This window comes from Lipophrys pholis (genome assembly GCF_963383615.2).
Source record: "Lipophrys pholis genome assembly, chromosome: 7".
Lineage (NCBI taxonomy): Eukaryota > Metazoa > Chordata > Actinopteri > Blenniiformes > Blenniidae > Lipophrys > Lipophrys pholis.
Genome location: NC_137638.1, coordinates 17,973,271 through 17,993,757, shown reverse-complemented (window position 1 = coordinate 17,993,757; position 20,487 = coordinate 17,973,271). Strand labels below are relative to the sequence as shown.

Below are 20,487 nucleotides of genomic sequence, written 5' to 3'. Positions count from 1 at the left end.
ATTTTTAATGTAGGTTTTTGTTGGTTTGTAGTTCTTGGAACTATACAAGACAATCAAATTTCATTATGGGATTATGGAATGAAGTGTCTTAACATTTAAATCATAAGAAAGCGTGCAAACTAAGCTTTTGCAGATCAGATCCGATTACTGAACTCGACTTGGAGTAAGATGTGGACATCTTGCTCGCTAATCCAGAGATGGTTGAGAGGTTGGAGCAGCGTGTGATGAATTGGTAGTCTCCAATTACATTTATTATTGAGAAACGACAAAAATGAATTAGAATTCCTATAGTTAGTTTGACCTGGACAAGATTAGAAGTATCGTTGAAAGAAAACAAATACCTCAATATAAGAACTATCAGGTCAAGGTCATGGCATGCAGAGTTTATGCTACATTGCTGAAATATGATAAATTGAAAACCTATTATTAACTGAACTGGTCGGGTGGAGGAAAACATAAAAACTAGGTGATCAACCGACAGAAACCTGATTTTCCTTTCTCCTCCAGGCACCTGGTTCGTTGGCTGAAATAGTGCTTTGGCAAGATTGCGCTTCTGCTCTGAGTGAACAGCTCATACAGTCTGTGGTGAAGAAGATCCTGGAGGTAATGACCAGAGCAGATTCAGTCACTGTTCACACCCGGGAAGGAAACGTTGCTGCATTCATTCATCACCGTTTCGAGTCGGATGATACTCTTCACTTTCTCGAGCCACCTCATGGTGAGACATAATTCTCTATAAATGCTATATTGCCGAAGAGTATTGATCGTATTGTATTCACTGAATGCTTACAAATACTTGGTACTTGATACCCTTTGCTGTCAGTTTTGTTTAGTCTTGAGAGTGATTACTGAACCACTTCACCTCTCTCAAAGTTCTCATTGTCTTTTGTAGACTCTGGTAATGGTGCAAACTTTGGAGTGATCCTGGAGAGCATCCATCCTCTGATGGAGAGCCTGCAAATTGTGTGGATGAGTTCTGAAAACCTCAACAGATATCTGACGGGTCTAGTTTGTGTCTGGAGAAATGAATACCTGAGAATATTCCATGACAGGTTGATTGGTGAAAGCGACAAAGCTTTGGTAAAACCTGATTCTACTTCAGATTGAAAGCATGGGGCAAACAGAATGTATGCAATTGTTACTTCAACTGGAATTACACAGAGAGAAAATACTCTCCCCCCAGGTCCAAGGTCTCATAATTCTTGAGAATTTCACATCAGACATGGAAGCCATCATGAAGGACGCAATACCTTTTGGAGGTGACAGAAGAGTGAAAGTGATTCAAGAGTTTACATACAATGCATCTTCAGATATAGGGTGCTCCACATGCAGTTAAAGAAACAGACAGGTCAGATTTGGCATGTTTGCTTTACTGCTGTTGCTCCTATGCTCTTAATTGAATTTTCTCTATTGGCCTTCGAACATACAGGTGCATCAGGTGGAAACATCAGTAGGGATGAATACATCAGTCATGTTCCCCAACCTACCCATTCTATTTGATTAGGATGTGATCAGTACGGAATTTGGCACAGAGATCTCCAACCTCACTGCTTTTGCTTCAAAAACTGGAGCGCTTGAACAAACTAGGTGTCCGCACGCTACGGTCCCTTGCTGAGCTCCAGAGGGGAAGAAGGAGTGGCCAAAAACAATGACATGATGGGAAACTGAACTTACTTGTGTTGTGTTGTGAGTTAGTTCCCCTCGACCTTGTGTTGACATTTTCTTGTGCCCCCTCGGCTCTGGCTGGTAAAGTGGGCATGAGCAGTGAGCCTGCAGACGTGGCTTCGGCCCTTTTTAATGGTCAGATTCCAGCCATTTGAAAAAAGTTGGCATCGGACACAGTGAAGTCTTTAGTATAACTGGAGGCACCATTTCAGGAGGCGTTATGAACCATATAGATACTGGGTGAGGATTGGTACAACATATAGAATTACCCACTGTAATCTCTATAACCTTTCTGCGTTATTCTGGAAGAGAATAAATGAGCTGAGCATATATCTTATGTTTTATATATAATGTGAGGCATATGTGTTCCCCAACATGTATTTAACCCACTGGGTACTACAAAGAATATGTTTGTGCCTTAACAGTAAAGTGACTTTGACTGTTACTGTTCGAACACAGCAGCGTAAACAAGAAGCATCGATGGAATTTTTTATTTTTATTTCATTTCCTGATTCTGTCACTAGATGGCAGCACACAATAGTCTGAGCTTTCTGTCAGCTCAGCTATTCCAGGGACCTACCATTACCATTACCGTACTGTCACTATTACCACTGAGACCTTAAACTGTAAGATTGTCAAATAATGCTTTGTTTACTTTTGTTTACTCTTATCGCGATCGACCAAAACGGTTCGATTCAAAATAACAGCAACTACAGTGTATTTGTTCTGCCATTTGAAGTGGAAGAATAAAGCTTTCCTACTTTTTTGTTATTTTCTTACATCTTTAGCAGTATATGTTTGATTACAGCATCTATCAAGCAGATCTAATGCAGCACTGCTTAATCTCGGCTGCTGAGGTCAGCATGCCAAAGCAGGTGAAGTTCCCTTTAAAAAATCATACAACCCTGGAGGATCTGGCAGCTGGTCCAGCAGTGAGGTCACAGAAACACCGAAATAAAAACCACAACACTTCTGAGTAATGCCCTGTGCAGCATACATCAGGCCGAGCTGTGAGCGTGCAGCTGCAATCAAGGATGTGCTTTTTAGCTTAAACTGTGGCCCCTAGATGTAAATCACAGCAAAGCAAAGAGCCAGCAGCATGAGTTCTCACTAAATGGCAGTGTAAAGAAAGGCCAGACACACTCCGTCTCAGCTTTAACTGAGTACAGCCATAGTGAAGAGAAAAGATCTGGATATATTTATGGTGAAACACAGGAGGGGGACAAATTGTATTGTCTTGTTGAAAGAATAATGTGTTGTGGTCTTTAATACAGATTTACACAACTCTTCAGTAAGTGCACTCCCACACAGGCAGTGCTTGTTGCAGCAGTGTCAGTGTGCACTCATGACCAAACTTTAGGGAGAGGGACGTTATGGAAGCAACAACTACAGAAGAAGTGACAGATTAAAAAAAACTCTTTGGAACTGATTCCTGCCTCTACATGGATCTAAATTATTTTCAGCTGCTTGTGACTGCAGGGATTTACATTTAACCCTAACTGCTCCCATGCCTGCCTGGCACCATTGTCTGTGCAGGCTGGCCCCATAAAACACCAAGGGTGTCCGAGAAAAAGAACAAAACCCCCAAAACTCTGACACACCATTTTCTACCTTACCCTCCAGTTCCTAAGTTTAAGTTGTTGTGATTACGAGCAGGTGGGCTTACTCAGCCATGTTCCTTCTCCCTGTGGTGTGGGAAGCAATTTGTGCCCGTCTGAATGCCCTTCTGATAGTGTGAAGGTGTGAACACGCTGCCACAGTAGCTCTGAACTTAAAACTGTGTACCATGCAATGACATATGCTGGCTTTATAGTCTTCAGCATCTTTTGAATGTGGTGAGCCTGAGAGGTCTCCTCACCTCACCAACCTACAATCATCTCATGCGTTTTGGTCACAGTATCAGGTGCATTGGATGGTTTGACTGTATACATGTGTTTGGACTCCAAGAGGTGACAGTCAGGTCAAATGATACTGTGTATTTGTCAGTGACTGATTCAGAAAAATCTACAAAGAATCACATTTGTTACGTCCTGTTTGTGGTTTAGTAGATTTTATGTAGAAATTAAGATGATGATTAAGCATTTGCAGAAACAATAAACTAGATAGATAGATAGATAGATAGATAGATAGATAGATAGATAGATAGATAGATAGATAGATAGACTTTCTATTTATATATTTATATTATGAGTGCTTTTACTACTAGCGCACTGTATTGATCCAAAAGGGAGCAGCACCTGCAATTTCATTATATTACACACACAATGACAACTAAAGTATTCTATACTCTATATTCTATAGATCGATAGATGTGTTAGGGCATGTGGTGATACCAATACACTTAATGAACAGATTCCTATTGTTCATCCCAAGTAGTTCCGGAGCTTTTTCTTTATTTGTTTGATATTGTGCTCAGTTCCTGAAGACTGCAGCTCTCGGGGAGTGGAGAGCAGAGCGCTGCGGTCGCCTCCAGTGCGCTTTGTCTCCTGTGAGCTTGAAACGGGGCAGGGTGAAAAAGACCCAGCAGGCTGCTCTTTTAAAAGACCCGAGGAGACTATAAAAGTGGTTCCATGCCCACTGCCGTAAAGTCCGGGACTCACGGAGGTAGGCAGAGCTCACACTGAGCAGGGTGGGCGACACAGTCATTGTGCGCAAAGGTTCATTTCAGTCACTCGGGTCTCTGTCACTGAGACAAACGACACGCGCGAGTGTATGGGACGACATTTTTCCATAGTTCATTTAAGAGTTCAAGACGACCTGTCATCTCTCCTTTTTTTTTTAAATTTCTTTTTAATTAGTGTTTTTCCTTCTTTAATGAATAGGATGCCCCTCTTCTCCAAGCGACCCGGCGCGTTTTGACACATTCTCCCCACCCCACACCACACCGAGCTGGATCCAGCTGCTTCTGTTTCCCTCCAGATAAAAGTTGAGCACATTCAAACTGTTCCTGTCCCGCTTTGGATGCTGCTGAAATGGGATCACACCAGCGAGAGAGTGTGTCCGTGTTCTGCAGAAGAAGTTTGCTCTGGACTGTGCTGATCCTCTGGCTGATCACGTTGGTGGACGGGACCTGGAAGACTGGACTTTACAAAACCTATTCTGCCGGGACACATACTGGAGCAGCAGCTTCTCACACTTCAATCTATCAGAAAAGGTAAGGGAAGGATCTATTTCATGCTGCTGCAACATCCTGAATGTTGATCCTGAATTCTGCCATGTTTGTGTCTATTCTCTATGTCAGTTCATGAAACTGCAGTTACTCCCATCTCCATAAATCTACCAGGTTCCATTGTCTTGCTGACAGTCAGCTTCCTTTTTCCTTTCCTGGCAGCACATATTTCCCATCCTTATTGTTGTGCCAGGTCACCCACCTTCTCTCTATAAGTTGGGCTCCTGAGAGCATCTCCACTCTCCCCGAGGTGTGTTGTTCCCTCTGTTGCCCTGCAGCAGGTGATGCAGCAACATCCAAAGCACCATCTTAAGTCTGGCGGTCGCTTTTACTAACAAAAACAGAGAGTAAATGTTTCAGCCAGTGTACAAAGGGACAGTAAATGTTCAGGACTATAGCCTGGGCTGCATGATGGTGCAGTGGTTAGCACTCCTGCCTCACAGCAAGAGGATTCCAGCTACTGGTCCAGGTGGGAGCTTTTCTGTGAAGAATTTGCATGTTCTCATTATTTGTGGTACTCGAGTTAATCCTAACAATCCGAATTTTGGACTTTTGACCTGTTCAGGGTGCACACTGGCCAAAGTCAGCTGGAATAGTCAGTTTCGTAGATGGATGGATGGGCTTATACCCCAAAAGATCACTGACTGAATGGCCTCATAAAGTGATTGATCCTTTGTGTGACTGCATTGTTATTGACCAGGCTGTTTCTGAAGGAAAGTAACTAGACTAAACACACAGGCAGACTCGCATGATAAGCAGCTCTACTGACCTCCTGGACAGAGTCAGATCCTTGCCGTTGCACAATGATGAGAGGATGTTTCCCATCTGACAAATATTTACGCTGTCAAGTTGCGTGTGTGGGCTGGAAGTGGCTGCAGGCGGAAACCCCTTCTCTCTGAGGAGGTCCTTTCTTCTGGGTGTGCCCAGGTGGCTGTTAGCGCCCCCAGCTTCGCTCCACTGGCCCACCTCCCTGCTCAGCACCCCTGTCACTCATGCTCAGATGTTTGTGGACATGTTTACTAAACACTAGCAGCTGGGACTCCACTTCATCTGGTCTTGTTTTGGGATTGTGGCCGATGAGTTTACAGTCAGTTTGCTGCTGTTTGTAAGTGGCCCTGCAGGACAGATGAGATAGAAAAGAGGGAAAGCTGCAGTCGGAGTGGCTCAACCACGGTCCTCCGAGGCACGGAGGTCAGCGTGTTTGAGGTGACACAGAAGGAGCGCACAGTCTCAGTCCACCTGTTATCTGGCCTGATCTCTGAAAGCAGCAGTTTGTTGTATGTCCACAGAGTCAAACAGTGGCAAAACGAGCTTCGGAAGTGTGAAAATAAAAAAAGTGCCAACCTTATAAACATTCATCTTTGTATTAATTGTCACTGACGTGGAAATGAACCCGTCCCAGGAAAACTTTCTCTAACGTCTTCCCCTGCAGCCCTATCTTCACACAGTGATTACCAAATTCAAAGAGGATTAACAACTCCTGAGTAATTTCTCGGCTGGTGCAGTCACTCTGTCAAGGAGCTGATAAAGTGTTCGTTCACCCTTGTCATTCCTAATGAGTGTATAAGCTCAATACACTGTGGGGTTACTGAGGTAGATGCTCCTGTATTTCTTGTCTCGCCTGCCTCTTTATTCCCCCTCCGGGGACTTGTCATGGTCTGACAGGCAGTCTGAACCCGGCGGCTGCCCTCATTCCTCACCTCATCTTAAGCATATCCATGTTTTCTTTAATCATGGGAATAAAGACGACTGAAATTCCAGCAGGCTGTCTACCGAGTGGCTTAAAGCAGAATGGCTTCATATCAGGTCATTCAGAGACTTTCAAATAATTTCTGTGCCCAAGGATAATTCAGACGAGTATTAAGAAACAGCCATTGTGAAACTTGATTAATTTTCACTGGTGGTTGATACTGGAAGCTGAATGATTTCCATGGAACAAGTATGACTGTATATCTTTTTTTAGCACATTAATAATTTGGAATCACAGAAATCACACAGTATATTACAACTTATTTTAAACACATATTAACCATGCCCAGCACAAAAATTGTATTGTTTTGTTTTAGATCTTTGTAAAATCTTTGTTTTTGTTTGGAGCAATTAGACTGACCACACCTTAGATTCTCTTTCATCATGTTTCAATGTTTCACACTAAAATAAAGATTGGTTTGTTAGTTGTATCCATTCATCTGTGTAGAAAATAAAAGACAAAACACTGTTCATTACTATGGCAGGGTTGAGAAGATCTTGTTTTGTATTGTTCACTAGGGGTTTGAATGAAACTGAAGTAGTGATATTGGGACATCTTTCATAATTTAGAATATTTTGTTGTTTAAACTTAAAGTGAGGCAATCAACAATTATTTGACATATAAAACAGAATGCAAATCATTTTGAGATTGATACCTGTTCTCCATACTATACCATGCAAGTGAACAGTTATTAGAGTATATCAGTGGTACAAGATGGCGTAGCAACGTCATGTGTTTAAGATACGTGATGCTGTAACTTCCACACCACTCAGCCCCGTCATTAAACCTCTGGCTGGTGACACAAATAACATTGATTATCTTGTTGCAACCCCTCCCCTTTTAATTTACCAGCACGTAGCCACAGACCAGCAAAGCGCCCAGGTTGACCTTTGTCTGACAAAAGGGAGGACGGATCAGCACTGGACCAGAGAGCAGTTAAAGAAGGGGCTCAGTTTTGATGAGTCGTGTTTTCCTTTGCATGATGTGGATCTCTGGGTAATGCCATCTATCTGAGGAGGACAAAGCACCAGGCTGCAGCAGAGGATAAAGGCAAGCTGGCAGAGACAGCTTCAAGCTCTGGACAATGTACTGCTGAGAAAACTTTTGATGATGGCACTCATGTTACTTTGAACTGCATCCAAACCAAAACATTGATGCCGACCACATTTAATCTCTTCCAGCAACAATACTCCCCGATGGAAGAGACCTCTTTGAACAGAACGATGCCACACTCCAAACACTCAGAGATAAATGACAAAGAGTTCAAAGTGTTGACTTCAGTCTCAAATCCACTTGATGATGGAGCATCTGTGGGATGCTCAGGAAAAACAAGCCAGCAACTTGTCCACCCCCCCCCCCCCCCCCCCCCCCCCCCCCGCCTGACAAATGATTACCTGCTGCTGAAGTCTTGGTGCCTGATACTGCAAGTGATTTTTTCAACCATCGGATCTGTTTGTGTGGCACAGCTGCGACACACGTTAGGCGAGTGTTGTGGGTGAGCTGAGTGAACTCTTCAGGTCAATAAAACTTCTTTTTCACTCACACAAAACACTTGAAGGTGCACAGAACCATCACGCGTCGACAGAAAGCTCACAGGTGTCCAGACCTGAAAGCTCAAACCAGACAAAGACAAATGAGTTGGCCTCGTTTTTTCCAGTCTGCTGTAAAGAGTCACTTAGCCCTGACCTTTACGGCCTCTCTGTGGCGCTTTGATGGTCTTCACCGTCGTCTACACATGGGAAACATATGGCGGCTTTGAACCTGTGAAATATGTTGTTATGCCACCAACACATATTAATAATTATTTAGCAGTATGCATTCATGCATTTATTTTCAGAAGGCTGGATTAATGTAACAGTGTGTTTACAGGTCACAAAGTCAGTTGGAGTCCTCACCAACACAAAGAGGATGGAGCACATTACACCTGAACCTTAAAACACCATTATTTGCGCCGGCTTTCCATAAAACAATAGACTTTACTTGTTTTATTAGATTTACCTTAATAGAGCTTTGACCTTATGTGCCCTTCTTTTTATGTCTTTATTAATCACATTGTTTTATTGTTTATCATACTCATAATCACTTAAGATTAAGATTCTTAATAACCTTGTTCTGATGTATTTATTTTATTTCTTTGTGTCTGTATGTTGCTGTATAAATACATTTACCCTGCTAGTATTAGTAATAATTCAATCACCAAGTGACTGCAATTTGTTTTTCTTTTTAAAATCTTTACATCATTTGTTCAGCGGCTCCTGCTTTTACTGACTTATTTTTCTTGAAGCAGCAAATTACGACTTGAGGAATGAGCCTTCCTTCACTTGTCATTAACTTCACCTTGACTTGTACTTTATGTTTCGTCTTTTGTCATTTCTTGTTGTGCCTCATTTATCTTTGGCCTCTTGTCTGGCCCATGAGACCAAGAAGGCTTCGTGATTTTCTCCTTTCACGCTCCTCGTAAGATCATTTGTGTGACCTTTATAATAAAATGACCTTCCCCCTCCACTCCTCTCCTCTCCTCTCCTCTCCTCTCCTCTCCTCTCCTCTCCTCTCCTCTCCTCTCCTCTGTTTGGCCGTATGCCACATCTGTCTTTTGTCTTTTGTTCTCCCCGAGCATTTTCCCACAGACAGACATCTAGAGAAATTCCTTTAGCTCTCTATCCTCGCTGCATTTCAAACATAACTTTGACTGTTCGGCCCTCCTCTTCCCACCACACGTCAATGAATGGGTGGATGAAGAGGGAGTTACTGTGAGTGCTTTTTTTATTTTTTTTAACCGGAGTCCCATCAGCGTTTTGCCCGGGTCAACCTTCCTGTCAGTTCACTTGGCTGAACTCCTGGCTTCTTCCTCCTCAGACAGTCTGCTGCTGGAAATGCACAAACCCTGTAGTATGATCATGAAAGATGCATAGCAGGAAAGGCGAAATGAGGCCGTACACAGTAACCACAACACAACATATAAGCCGTTTTGACAAGTTCACAAGCTTTCTGTCAGCATTTGCATATGCATTCATTTCACTGTTCAGCATTTTTTTCTTTTTTGTTTCCTCCCAATGTTTTACTGTTTTGGCGTCTGCAGTGTTGAGGACCAGATGGGCCAAAGCTATGATTTTTCCATCCCTTCAAAAAAAAAGATTTGTGGAGTTTGTTCTTAACATTTGGCTGTGGTTACATGTGACTGGTTGAGGATTTATTTAGCTTGGGCCCGGTGTTCTGTGTGTGCCATGTGTGCTTAGAGACCTGATACCCACCGAGGGCCTGCTTGGTGCTATTGCCAGTGAAACAGCATGGTGCTGGTGGGTTTCACACTTCATACCACCAGGGTGCCTCCAGTAAGAGGAAGGTGTTGACTATGAAACATTTGAGGGTAAAAGGCAAAGTTTAGTTCACCAAGCACCTGAGTTACATACATGTTTAGGGTCAGGATATGTTGGAAGGGCAGGAAATATAGAAAACTTTGAGCATCAACAGTCTGCAATTTCTCTGGAGAAATGTTCCGCAGAACGCAGCTCAGGCATTTATACATTCATGTAAATAATGCAGGTATTTGCTGTCATGTAATTTGAGGAATTCTGAACTCGGTCATGCCAACTGCTTTTGTTATTTCGCTCACTGTTGTCGGCATTTCCTCTTAGTTAATTGTATAAGTGCAATAGAGAGAGGGAGACCATAAAACCCACCCCCACTTCCTTCATAGTACCCCCTGGTGACAACCTTAGCTGTTCCCAGGTGAAGCCTCTTCTCAGCCTGGGAAAGTCAGATGCTTATCTGTTTAGTCTGGAGGCTAAGTGATGGGGGGTGGGGGGTGGAGGGTGGAGGTGGGGTGGTGGTGGTAGTGGGGGTTGGGGTTGGGGTTTGCATAGAGCACCATCCTTTTTATACCTGAACACATGTTCCTTCAATGTCTGAAATGTTCAACAAGTGATTAAAGCTATTTTATTTTATTTTGGATTGTTTTTAACTCTTTCTTCACCTTTGTTGTTTCTTTGTTTCAGATTTTTCTGATTATGAACTTTAAAGTAAATGTTGGATGCAAATATTTGTGAAATCATTATCTTCAAGAACACAATCAAAAAGAGACATATTCTTGTCACAATCCCTGCAGTAGACAGACATTTATCAGACGTGCCCCTGCTCCCTGCGTCAGGTCTGCATGTGCGGTCACCTCAACATGTGGAGATTGTTAATGGGAGCTGGTTCAGGGCTGCTCTGCATCCTCTGCCTGTGGCGGTTTTCTTTAGTGTAAACTGTCTTTGATACACTAAACATATGGTCTCATATATTGACAAACAGACTTTGGTGAGAACAGCCTCCTACTTGACTGAGCACATTGACAGTGGAACACACAAGTGGTAGGTTAGTGTTATGAGCCACACAGTTTCCTTTGCGGTTTCAAGAACTTCGTCTCCATACATCTCTTGATTTTATCTCTTATTTTGTCTTAAGTTTTGTATAATTTTCATCATGTACACCACTTTGTTTCAACCATGGTTGTGTGAAAGCACTTTATGAATAAAGATGGTATGGTATAATATGGTTTGTAAACACAAACTCAATTTGTTAGTTTCATGTAAGAAGATAATTGAGATATTTGTACACTTCACTGTACATAAAGTGATAGTAACATACGTTAACATTGCCGTCTATGGGTTTTCCTTACATTACAGCCAAGTGCTCCAGGTTTCATTGCCTTCATTTACAACAGGATGGGATGAAAGTGAACCTCTCAAGGAAAGGCTTTTGCAAAATAATTTTTCCTACACTTTGCGCTACTGTGAACATACTGTATATCTGCTCCTGTTAAAATGGTATTTAAGCTCTCTTTGAAGATTAAACTAAACCATTTAGCTCCCATTCTTCTCAAATAAATGACCTTTTACATAATTCAGTAACCTTTGTGGACTTCTACAGAGATATTAAGAAAGTAATAAATCCGGTTACTGAATTCCGAAGAGACTTCTCCAAGTATTTAGATCCTTCCAATCAGAACTTAACCTCTGACCTTTGGTGAAGCTTTTTACCCTCGCTCGGTGTTTATTAACAGCCGCATTGGCTCGTGATAACGCCTTACAAAGCCTCTCTGGAAAGCGAGCTCATTAACCCGTATTGCAAAACTTCCCATTCTATTCCCTCCTCAAGGACTTCACATTCTCAGAGAACCAAATCCCAATGGATGTGTACTGATAGAGGATAGACCTCACTGTGAATACAGTCCAGAAGGCACCCCTGCCAGTCTCATGGCTGATTAGAAAAGTGTAAACACAGTAAGGAAGATTTCAAAGCAAACAGCTGGGGGAGGGGAGGGAATGCCACAGCATTGTGAGTGTGACTTTAGGGATAAATGACCTTGTTGAACATATCATATTGTAACTGCACATGTTTGAAGGTGTTTTGTCTGTGTACAGTGTTCTTCATTTTTATTATTTGGAACACTAGGCCATGCCCTGTTTCCAAAAATAAAACATTGTGTCGATCTTGCTGCTGTTGTTTTTTTAAACTTTCATTGTGGTTTTTTTTCCTCCAGGAACTGGTGTCCTCATACGGTGACTAAAACGGTGACCTGCCAGGTACAGAATGGGACGATCCTCCAGCGGGTTTACCAGACATGCCGTTGGCCACAGGGATGTACAGGAGGCAGGTGAGAGGACAACAGGAGTGTAGCAGTATACTGCTTTACATTACTCTTAAAACACAGTGGACCACTTTAAATGATTATTTCACATTGTGTTTCTTTTCTACATCATAAGTCAAATTAACAAAATTTGGCTTTTTTTTTGTCAGCATCATGATATTACTTAGTTTATTTACTTCATATTTCTTGTGTTTATCAGTTGCATTTGTACCATGAACGTGTGTGAAGCTATGCTATATGTCCCTTACTTTATTCTATGTGAAGTCTCTGTTGTTTCTTTTTCAGTGTCCCATTCAAGTGTCAGTGAAAGGTTAGCTATGTGTCATGCTGAATAACAGCTGGTTGTCCTGTTATTATCTTCAGGAGGAAACCAATTATGAAATATGTCATTTAGTCCCACTGAAATCTGAAATTCTCAGGGTTCAATGCAGCTGCTTGAATTGCTGTGTTCTCAGTGAGAAATATCTGAAATGTTTCATGAAAGTTTACACTAGCTTCTCAGACTGTGACTAATGGCAGGACCTTTTTTTTTTTTTTTTACATTTAAATGACTGGGTGCATTCCTAAATCAATTACACTTAATTGAAAAAACACATTCAGTCATATTCAAAGCCCTGGTGTTGTGTTCTTTCTTCTGTCTTTTCCGAGCTGGTCATGATTTGTTTAAGCCAGGGTGTATAATGTATACGTGCTGTTCTCAGTCTTGTTAGTTGCCCGTTTGTCTCTCTACTGAGTCTTCTGTCCTGCCCTTACCTTGTTGTGCAGCTACCTCGTCTTAGCTTTGTTCAGATCTTGTTTCGAGCCTTGCCTGTTTTCTGACCATGCTTTGAAATGATCTCTGTCTGTTACTTTCACCCCTTCTTAAAAATAAACTGCCAAATGTTTGTTTTCTGCTTCTGCACTTGGATCCTTCACATGTGTCCCTCACAGTCATTAAAAATTTATTTTTTACAAATATAAAGTCCTCTCCTGTGTCCAAGAGGACTTTTTAATTAATCTCCCAGATCTGTTTTAAAAAATAGATTCAGATTGCATACTAAGAAATTGCATTTAACTGTGTGTACTGTATGTGTATGACAACATTGGATTTTCTGTGTGTCTTGAAGCTACAGGACAGTGGTCAGACCGTCCTACAAAGTGGTGTACCGCACTGTCACTTCTCTGGAATGGAAATGCTGTCCAGGATTCAGTGGCGCTGCCTGTGAAGAAGGTAAGTCGAGACAGATGGAGTTTTTCAGGGAGTCACACACACACACACACACACACACACACACACACACACACACACACACACACACACACACACACACACGGTTATACAACAGCTGACAGAAGTGATTAAGAGTTTGGACACTCAGCATCACAATCCTGTGCTGAGAATAGCTTCAAAGAAACTACTGACAGCTTTGACTTTGTCAAGCTTTTCATTTATGAAGTTCCCTTTCTTTTCACCTGCCTCCTGTTTATTTCCATCTGTCCCTCACTGCGTTTGTCATCATAGCCTGCATTAATGATTTTTGGTATAGTTTTATACAAACAGAAGTGATTTCCATTAAGCTTACATAAGTCTGCTTCTGTCTTCCAAATAAACTTAGAACATAAGATCCCTGACTCTCTTTTGCGTGACTCAGATGCCTTCATCAATTTTAATGTGCTCATTGTAAGAGTCATGGCAAGAGTTGATACTTTATTGTGGTTTAAAGTTTTACAGCGCAGCTGGAACCAGGTCCTAAAGTGCCATGCTAGCACTGCTGTTTTCATTTCTCAACTACAGTAGCGGCCCACCACACAGATGTACACACTCCCAGTGTGTAATGACTTCCCCTGGCACTCGTCCCCAGGCCTCTGCAGTCTGGGCAGTAGGGTGGAGCGTCTATTTCTGCCAGGACCCCGGACTTGAATGGGCGTAACGTAAATTGTTAAACTATGTAACACAAAAGACAATAAATGTTTAAAGGAGTTGAAGTGGTCACTTTTTTGTAGCGCTGAAAACAGAGGCTGTTTTTCTCTTTAACGCTGCACTCTGAGGTGATCTCAGAACAAGTCTTAGCCCTCGCCGCGGCCTGTGATCTGCTCCTGGGTGATTTAGAGAATTTACTTTCTCCACTTTTCCTGCTTGATTACTCTTGCACACAGGGAAAGTGCCTGAATATATTGCTTGTTTTAGACCCTCTCTGCTCTCAAAGTCAAAAAAACACATTCACAGTCAGACAACGCAGACTTTGCTTAACAAAAACAGAGGAACTGAGAGGAAATTATCCAATTAAGTTGTTGCTGGAGGAGATTCCCCTCCGGTTGTCATGGCAGTAGGGGGCTGTCGAGCCAGCAGGGATGCTGGGATTAGCCACTTATCTAAGCGTCGTTCCGGGTGGCTCAGATCACAGGCGGCGCTGAGTGAAAGTGACAGGTCCCATTCACAGGGCCTTTACTCTCCGGCACCATGGATGCTATCCAGGGCCACCGGCGCTTTGTTCTGCTTCTGCCGCGTGAACAGAACCCCTTGCCAGCACAGAACCTGATACCCTGCTGCTGTCTGCCTCGTTCGCCGCTTTAAGGAGGAATAAAAGCTTGCCACACGGGCAAAGCTTGGGGCCGGATTGTGCTTAAATCTGTTGCCATAGTGTTGCCAAGTGAAGTTAAAGCTGCACTCATAGTTCAGTGGGTGCAGCAAGTTTCAAATTCAACCTCCTAATACCTGTGAGTGACTCCATCTGCAAATCTTCATCGTGCATTTCCAGATGTCTATGAGCACTTGTTTGACTTTGCACTGGGCTGAATTATAAATGCTCACTGACCAAAGCACTTCTGTTTTATAGAAGGAAAAAACACTTATCACCCCACTGCATTTTTTCAAGTTGACTGTCACAGTTATGACTGATAAATTGCTTTCGAGCTTATAAACATCCATCAGCACGTGGATGTTTTAATGACCCTTATAGGTGTTTTTGTATTAGCTATGTATGTACCATTTCTGCCATTGTCAAGATTCCTCTACATGTCTGTATATCATAGACTGTGGAAAATGCATATTATCCACTCATGCTGCCCTGGTTTTACTTCCTCCGTTCACTCACAAGACCACACCAAAGGCCCCTGGCCATGTCTGACTCCAGAGGTCGGTCTGCATTACTGTAGATCTCAGCAATGTCCAAACCAGCAGGACTCTGTGGCTGGGGCTGCCTCAAGGTTCAAGAGAAGAAAGCAAAACAAAGAGCTCAGTCACTGATATAGTGTTTAAAATGAGGGTGAGAGAGTTGTTGTTTTGAGTGTGTTTCTTTTTTCTCTCTCTCCTCTGCCTGCCAGCTGATTGGTCAGCATGCATTCATCAACAGGCCCTGCCTGTAGTAAAGATATCTCGCTTTATAAGTCTTGGCTTATACATTTCTAAAATAAAAACAGCAGTGCAGAGAGCAAAGATAAATGAGACATGATTATGGGAAGGGATCACACCATGCTGTCATCAAGTCATACACACGCTTGTGAAGATTTCGGGCTTTTAATATTTGGTGATAGAGAGTGAAGGCTCTGAAAGCAAAACATTACATCAGAACCATGCTGATAAATAAACGTACTCCATCAGAGTCCAAACAGAGTAAGAGAATACTGCATCAGACAGGCACCTTTAACATTTGCACTCTTTTACTTACTTCCCGCTCTAACCTCGGGACTTGGCTGGAATTCCTGTCCAGTGGTGTAATTACTGGGTCCTAATTGTTTTCTATGAGGTTTGGGAGATATTGTCTTACTTCTGGACCTGCAATACAATGGTTTTTATCTCTGATTGAGCCTGAGAAAAAAAAGGCTAAGTATTTGCAGATGGAGTCACTTTCATTGCCTGCCAGAAACAGGGATTTAATGTATGCCTGGTTGGCTTCGGCATTCCAACTAAGTAAATGCTTGTTTTCAGTTGGGATATCCCAACCTCTGCTACATCAAACATAAACATCAAAATTATCCCTCAATGAAAGTAATTTTATGATAAGCGAATATCAAATTCAATCCCCTAAAAGCAACATTAGAGTTGGTTCTCAAGACGATACCTTCCCGTTGCCAGCGGTGACGGGTGATCACACCCTCAGCAGTCAGTGGTATCTATAACATTTGGGAGTAGCTTGGACTTTTGCTTCTACTTTTGAGTGATTGTTATTAGTGTGAAGATGACACTAAGACACAGCAGTTGATTTATTGAACTTGATTTGATTTATTGAGGAACAAACTTTAAAGGGAATATGGCTGCAGCTTATCTCAGGAGGAGGCCGTTGTGCAGCAAAGCATATGGGGAAATGTAGACTTGAATTAGCATGGCTGTCAAAGCGCCTGCCGCGGGGGTCCCCATCAAGTCGTATCTCGCAGCCAAGCGGAGGCTGCGGTTTTTGGGTTGCAATTACGGTATGGCTGGGAGGCAGAGGCACGTTGTCTGTAATAAGCCACAGAAATGTAATCTGTGTTTTCACAGCTCAGCACAGCTTATCACAGGCCTACACGCTAAACCCTGTGCTTTAAACATCAGTCGGCTGCTGCTTGCCATTTGCAAAGGAAAAGTGGGAGTGCGCGGACGCCGGCCTATGTGTCCGTCTGACTCAATGTGTGGGAGGGAGAGCGAGGCGTTGAGGATTTGTACGGTGAGGGATGCAGCTGTTGGCTGTGATTAGCTGCTTTAATGGCAGAAAGCTTTAGTAGCTGTGAGTGAGGGACTGCAGTCTGGGGTCAGAGGGGAGGGGAGCTGGGCATGAGCAGGTGACCTCCATTCCCACTCCTGTTAGACCACACAAAGTTACAACACAGTCAAAACGAGCAGTCACCTTTTTCATTGAGCCCCCGTGCCATCACATTCCTGGATCCTCCTGAGTTTGCATCAGGAGGTGTTTACATATGTTATTCTCTACTACTCCAGTTCATTCCCACAAAAAAAAATAAAAAATTATGATAATAATTTGATGTTAGATTTACATGCGTATGAGTCCACATAGAGTGTTTATGACTCGGGAGACAAGATCTTCCAAGACTCATAAATCACACATGTTGTGTGATTCAAGCTGCAGCCAACTTGCAAAAAAGACCACAACAGCTGATATTCATAGTTATGTAAATGGGCAGCGCTGAGTCCAAATTGGAAGCAGCTGAAGGAGGACAAGGCTGAGGGCCCCAGATCAGATCAGACATGGGAGCTTCCAGCCCTTTCAAGCCCCTCCAGTTCAGCTCTGGGGAATTGTCCTAATAGTCATTAATTAACAAACAACTTTAGTGAAAATATAAACTATGCAGCCTTAAATGAACTAAACCAAACAGTGGACAGACAGATGTTATTTTCTCTCCTGTCATTCATTTCCTGCCATGAAAGTAGACGCTGGTATTTACATCAGGATTGCAAAAAAAAAAAAAGAAAACCCAAATTATAGTGCATGGACGGGCTGAGGTATTCAAATTGGAATATATGCTAATGATTATGTTCATATTGTTTTGAAATGTTCCATAAAAACCACAGAGAGCACAAACTGTATTCAAACCCTTCTCACACTGTGAAGTAATAACTATGGAATCATAAGAAGTAAAACTTTAGCTTTCTGTGATTTATGCTTATTTCAAAGGTGAAGACAAGCACACAGTGGCCGGTTGCTCTTTTCTCATTTGTAAAGAAATATAATTTACATTACTGTAGTTTGTATTTGCTATTTTGTTTATTTTCTCTTATTTTTTATTGCTGAAGAAACACAATACAACACTTTACACCTCTTAAATCTGACTTCAAGATATACAGACGCGCCAAATCTGTTTAAAAGTTTCATACCTTCTTAGGCTTGAATCTGAGTTAAGTTTTATGTATCTGGCTCCTGAACTAGAATTGCCTCTTCTCCATACTGATTTATTTATCATTTTCCAAGATTCCCCTCAGGAGTACATTGAAAACTGTTTTTCTTGCAGTCTGAGGGAAATAAACTGGGCCGAGTCAGCAGTGCAAAGAAACTTTTAGGGATGAAAATAGACACACACACACACACACACACATACACGCACACTCGCACATGCACGTGCACAGGCAAGGGCAGCTGGAGTATTTTTCTGTCCCCAATAAAGCAGAGGCATTTCCCTTCATCCAGTAGTTTAAGTGGGCTTTTATGCTGACTGAGTGACCCACAAACAGACAGGCACTTTACAGCCTGACAGATCACGCAATTATGGGTGAAAGAAGAGAGACACTCTCACTCCAGGCCCGACTTAAAACAAACCAAATGTATTGGTAACAGAGATTTTATCACATGCGGTGGCAAAGAAAATCCTTTTAAATCTTGCCTTCATTAAACCCTTTCTCCAGTGAAGGTGTGAGCTTGTTCCTCTCATCTCTGATCCATGCAGCATCTGATGTCGCTGAAGCTGCATTAACCCCTTCTGCTCACTGCCCTTCAACCTATCACCATCACTCAGCCGTCAGGGATAGAGTGGCACAATGTAGGTACTATAAAACACTGCACTACTGTCCTTAGGTAGGCTAGCTCTGAGGAGGTAATGAAACATTTGACGTTTTGACATCAGTGCTGAGACAATGGCGGCATTGACGGGATCCTGTTGGCTCTATGCAGTCATCATGAGTTCAGTGGGTCCTTCTGGTGTCCACTGAAGGTTGCTGATCTCACACACTACTGTATAGTGTGTAAATACTAGTAGGATATCAGAGATACTTGTATTTTATAGGTTTGCTCTTTAATTCCACTTCATTTCTTGTAACTCTACTCCATTCATTTGTAGTTTTCTAAAGCTGTGCAGTGCAGTAATTTCAATCCTACAGTTCACCTAATTTAAAGGTGTTTTTCTTTTCCGAAGTACTTTACCAGGAGCATAGTCACAATTTCAACCTGGCTTTTTCTTGAGACTTCAGAAAGATGTCTGTATATGCAAAGAACAGAAGCTCAAAATCAGCCTTTTAGCGGTCAAAAGTAAACAAAAAGAATTCAAATTGAAATGTTAACAAGAAGGTTTGGAAGAAAAACGTCATATCAAAGCAAAACAAAATCAGTAATCACTTGTACTTTATGATTTTCTCTCATATCACTGGATTGATGGAACTGTACTTCTCATCAACTCCACTATGTTTTTGTTTCTCTTGCTCAGTTGTAAAAGCTTTGTAAAATCAAGTTATGTGTCATCTTTACGGCTATTCCACCCCTGCTGCTCTTTGAAATCCAGACCACAGAAACATTAAAAGTACAATAAATCTGGTTTCTGCAGCCTTCCAGCAGTTCTGATTATCTGGCTTCATGTTTGCATTTTTTATGAGTATATAAACATATACAGCATAAGATGTTCTCAGGTTTTGTGGCAATGTGGGCAGGGATTTTATGATGCCGAAATTGAAACCCTCGCTACTCCCTTGTTTATTAAACCAGAAGCAAGCCACCGCATCGCAGAGATCATGCTATAGTTGATGGTGGTGACATAATTTAAGGTGTTTTGCCCTCAAACCCCCCCAACCACTTTTAGTTCAGCCTCAGTTTTCTTGGGTAACATGAAGAGTTTAATAGTCGTTGCCCCTGTTAGTCTCCTAAGTTCTAATTTGAGCTGGTCTTTGCAGATATTTCCATTTGCTCATGTGGCCGATACAGAGCTCGGCAGGGATGGGAAGAAGAAGTGCTGATGGTTGTGATTAGTCTGGCACTCGTGATAGGAAGAAAGAAGGTTTGGATGAACTACAGCTGAAATAATTAGAGACATGCCTGGTTTGCGTTCAAACCTGACAGAGGAGCAAGCGCTGCCCTCAAGGAGCCGATTGTCTTGACCAAAAGAAATTACCTCACCTGATTGACGAGATGAGAAAATCATAGATGATAATGGAACACGGCTGAAGAGACTGAATGACATTAAAAGCTAAACCTATGTAAGGCTGGCAAAGCAAACGTTTCCGCAGTTGTTGTGCACAATATATGTCTGGTTTGAGTTGTTTTTTGTTTGTGTGTTTTAAGCTTGGTATTAGGCAGGTAAACAGTCATACAAATACTGCAGTTTATGTACATTACAACCATCGGCGTGGAAGTTTTGCTCTGGTTTCTACTTTATGCGTTGGTACATTTGAGAGTCCAGCTACAAGCAAGTGTTGCAAGTTACTACCGACAGTGATACTCACCTTTAAGCAAATGTTTTACCTGTAAAAGTCGACCAAACAAATGAAGTTGAGGTCAAGTTGAGTAGGCTGCATGATATACTTTGTTGTTGCATGTTGTCCAAGCTTTTGTGAAGCCCATCAGAAAAAAAGGAAGGAAGCATCTGCAATCACATATT

General features: G+C 42.2%; 1 protein-coding gene across 2 annotated transcripts in view; it reads left to right on the top strand.

The window, feature by feature from the left end:
• Positions 1-4,116: 4,116 nt before the first annotated feature.
• Positions 4,117-20,487, top strand: part of emid1 (EMI domain containing 1) — a 60,822-nt gene continuing 44,451 nt past the window's right edge. The window contains exons 1-3 of one of the 2 annotated variants that reach the window (XM_080467006.1): positions 4,117-4,819; positions 12,109-12,222; positions 13,323-13,426. In XM_080467006.1, the coding sequence (XP_080323132.1) occupies positions 4,638-4,819; positions 12,109-12,222; positions 13,323-13,426 (400 nt within the window). In that variant the 5' untranslated portion in view covers positions 4,117-4,637. The remainder of the gene's footprint in view (positions 4,820-12,108; positions 12,223-13,322; positions 13,427-20,487) is intronic. The other variant, XM_080467007.1, reaches the window with a different exon arrangement.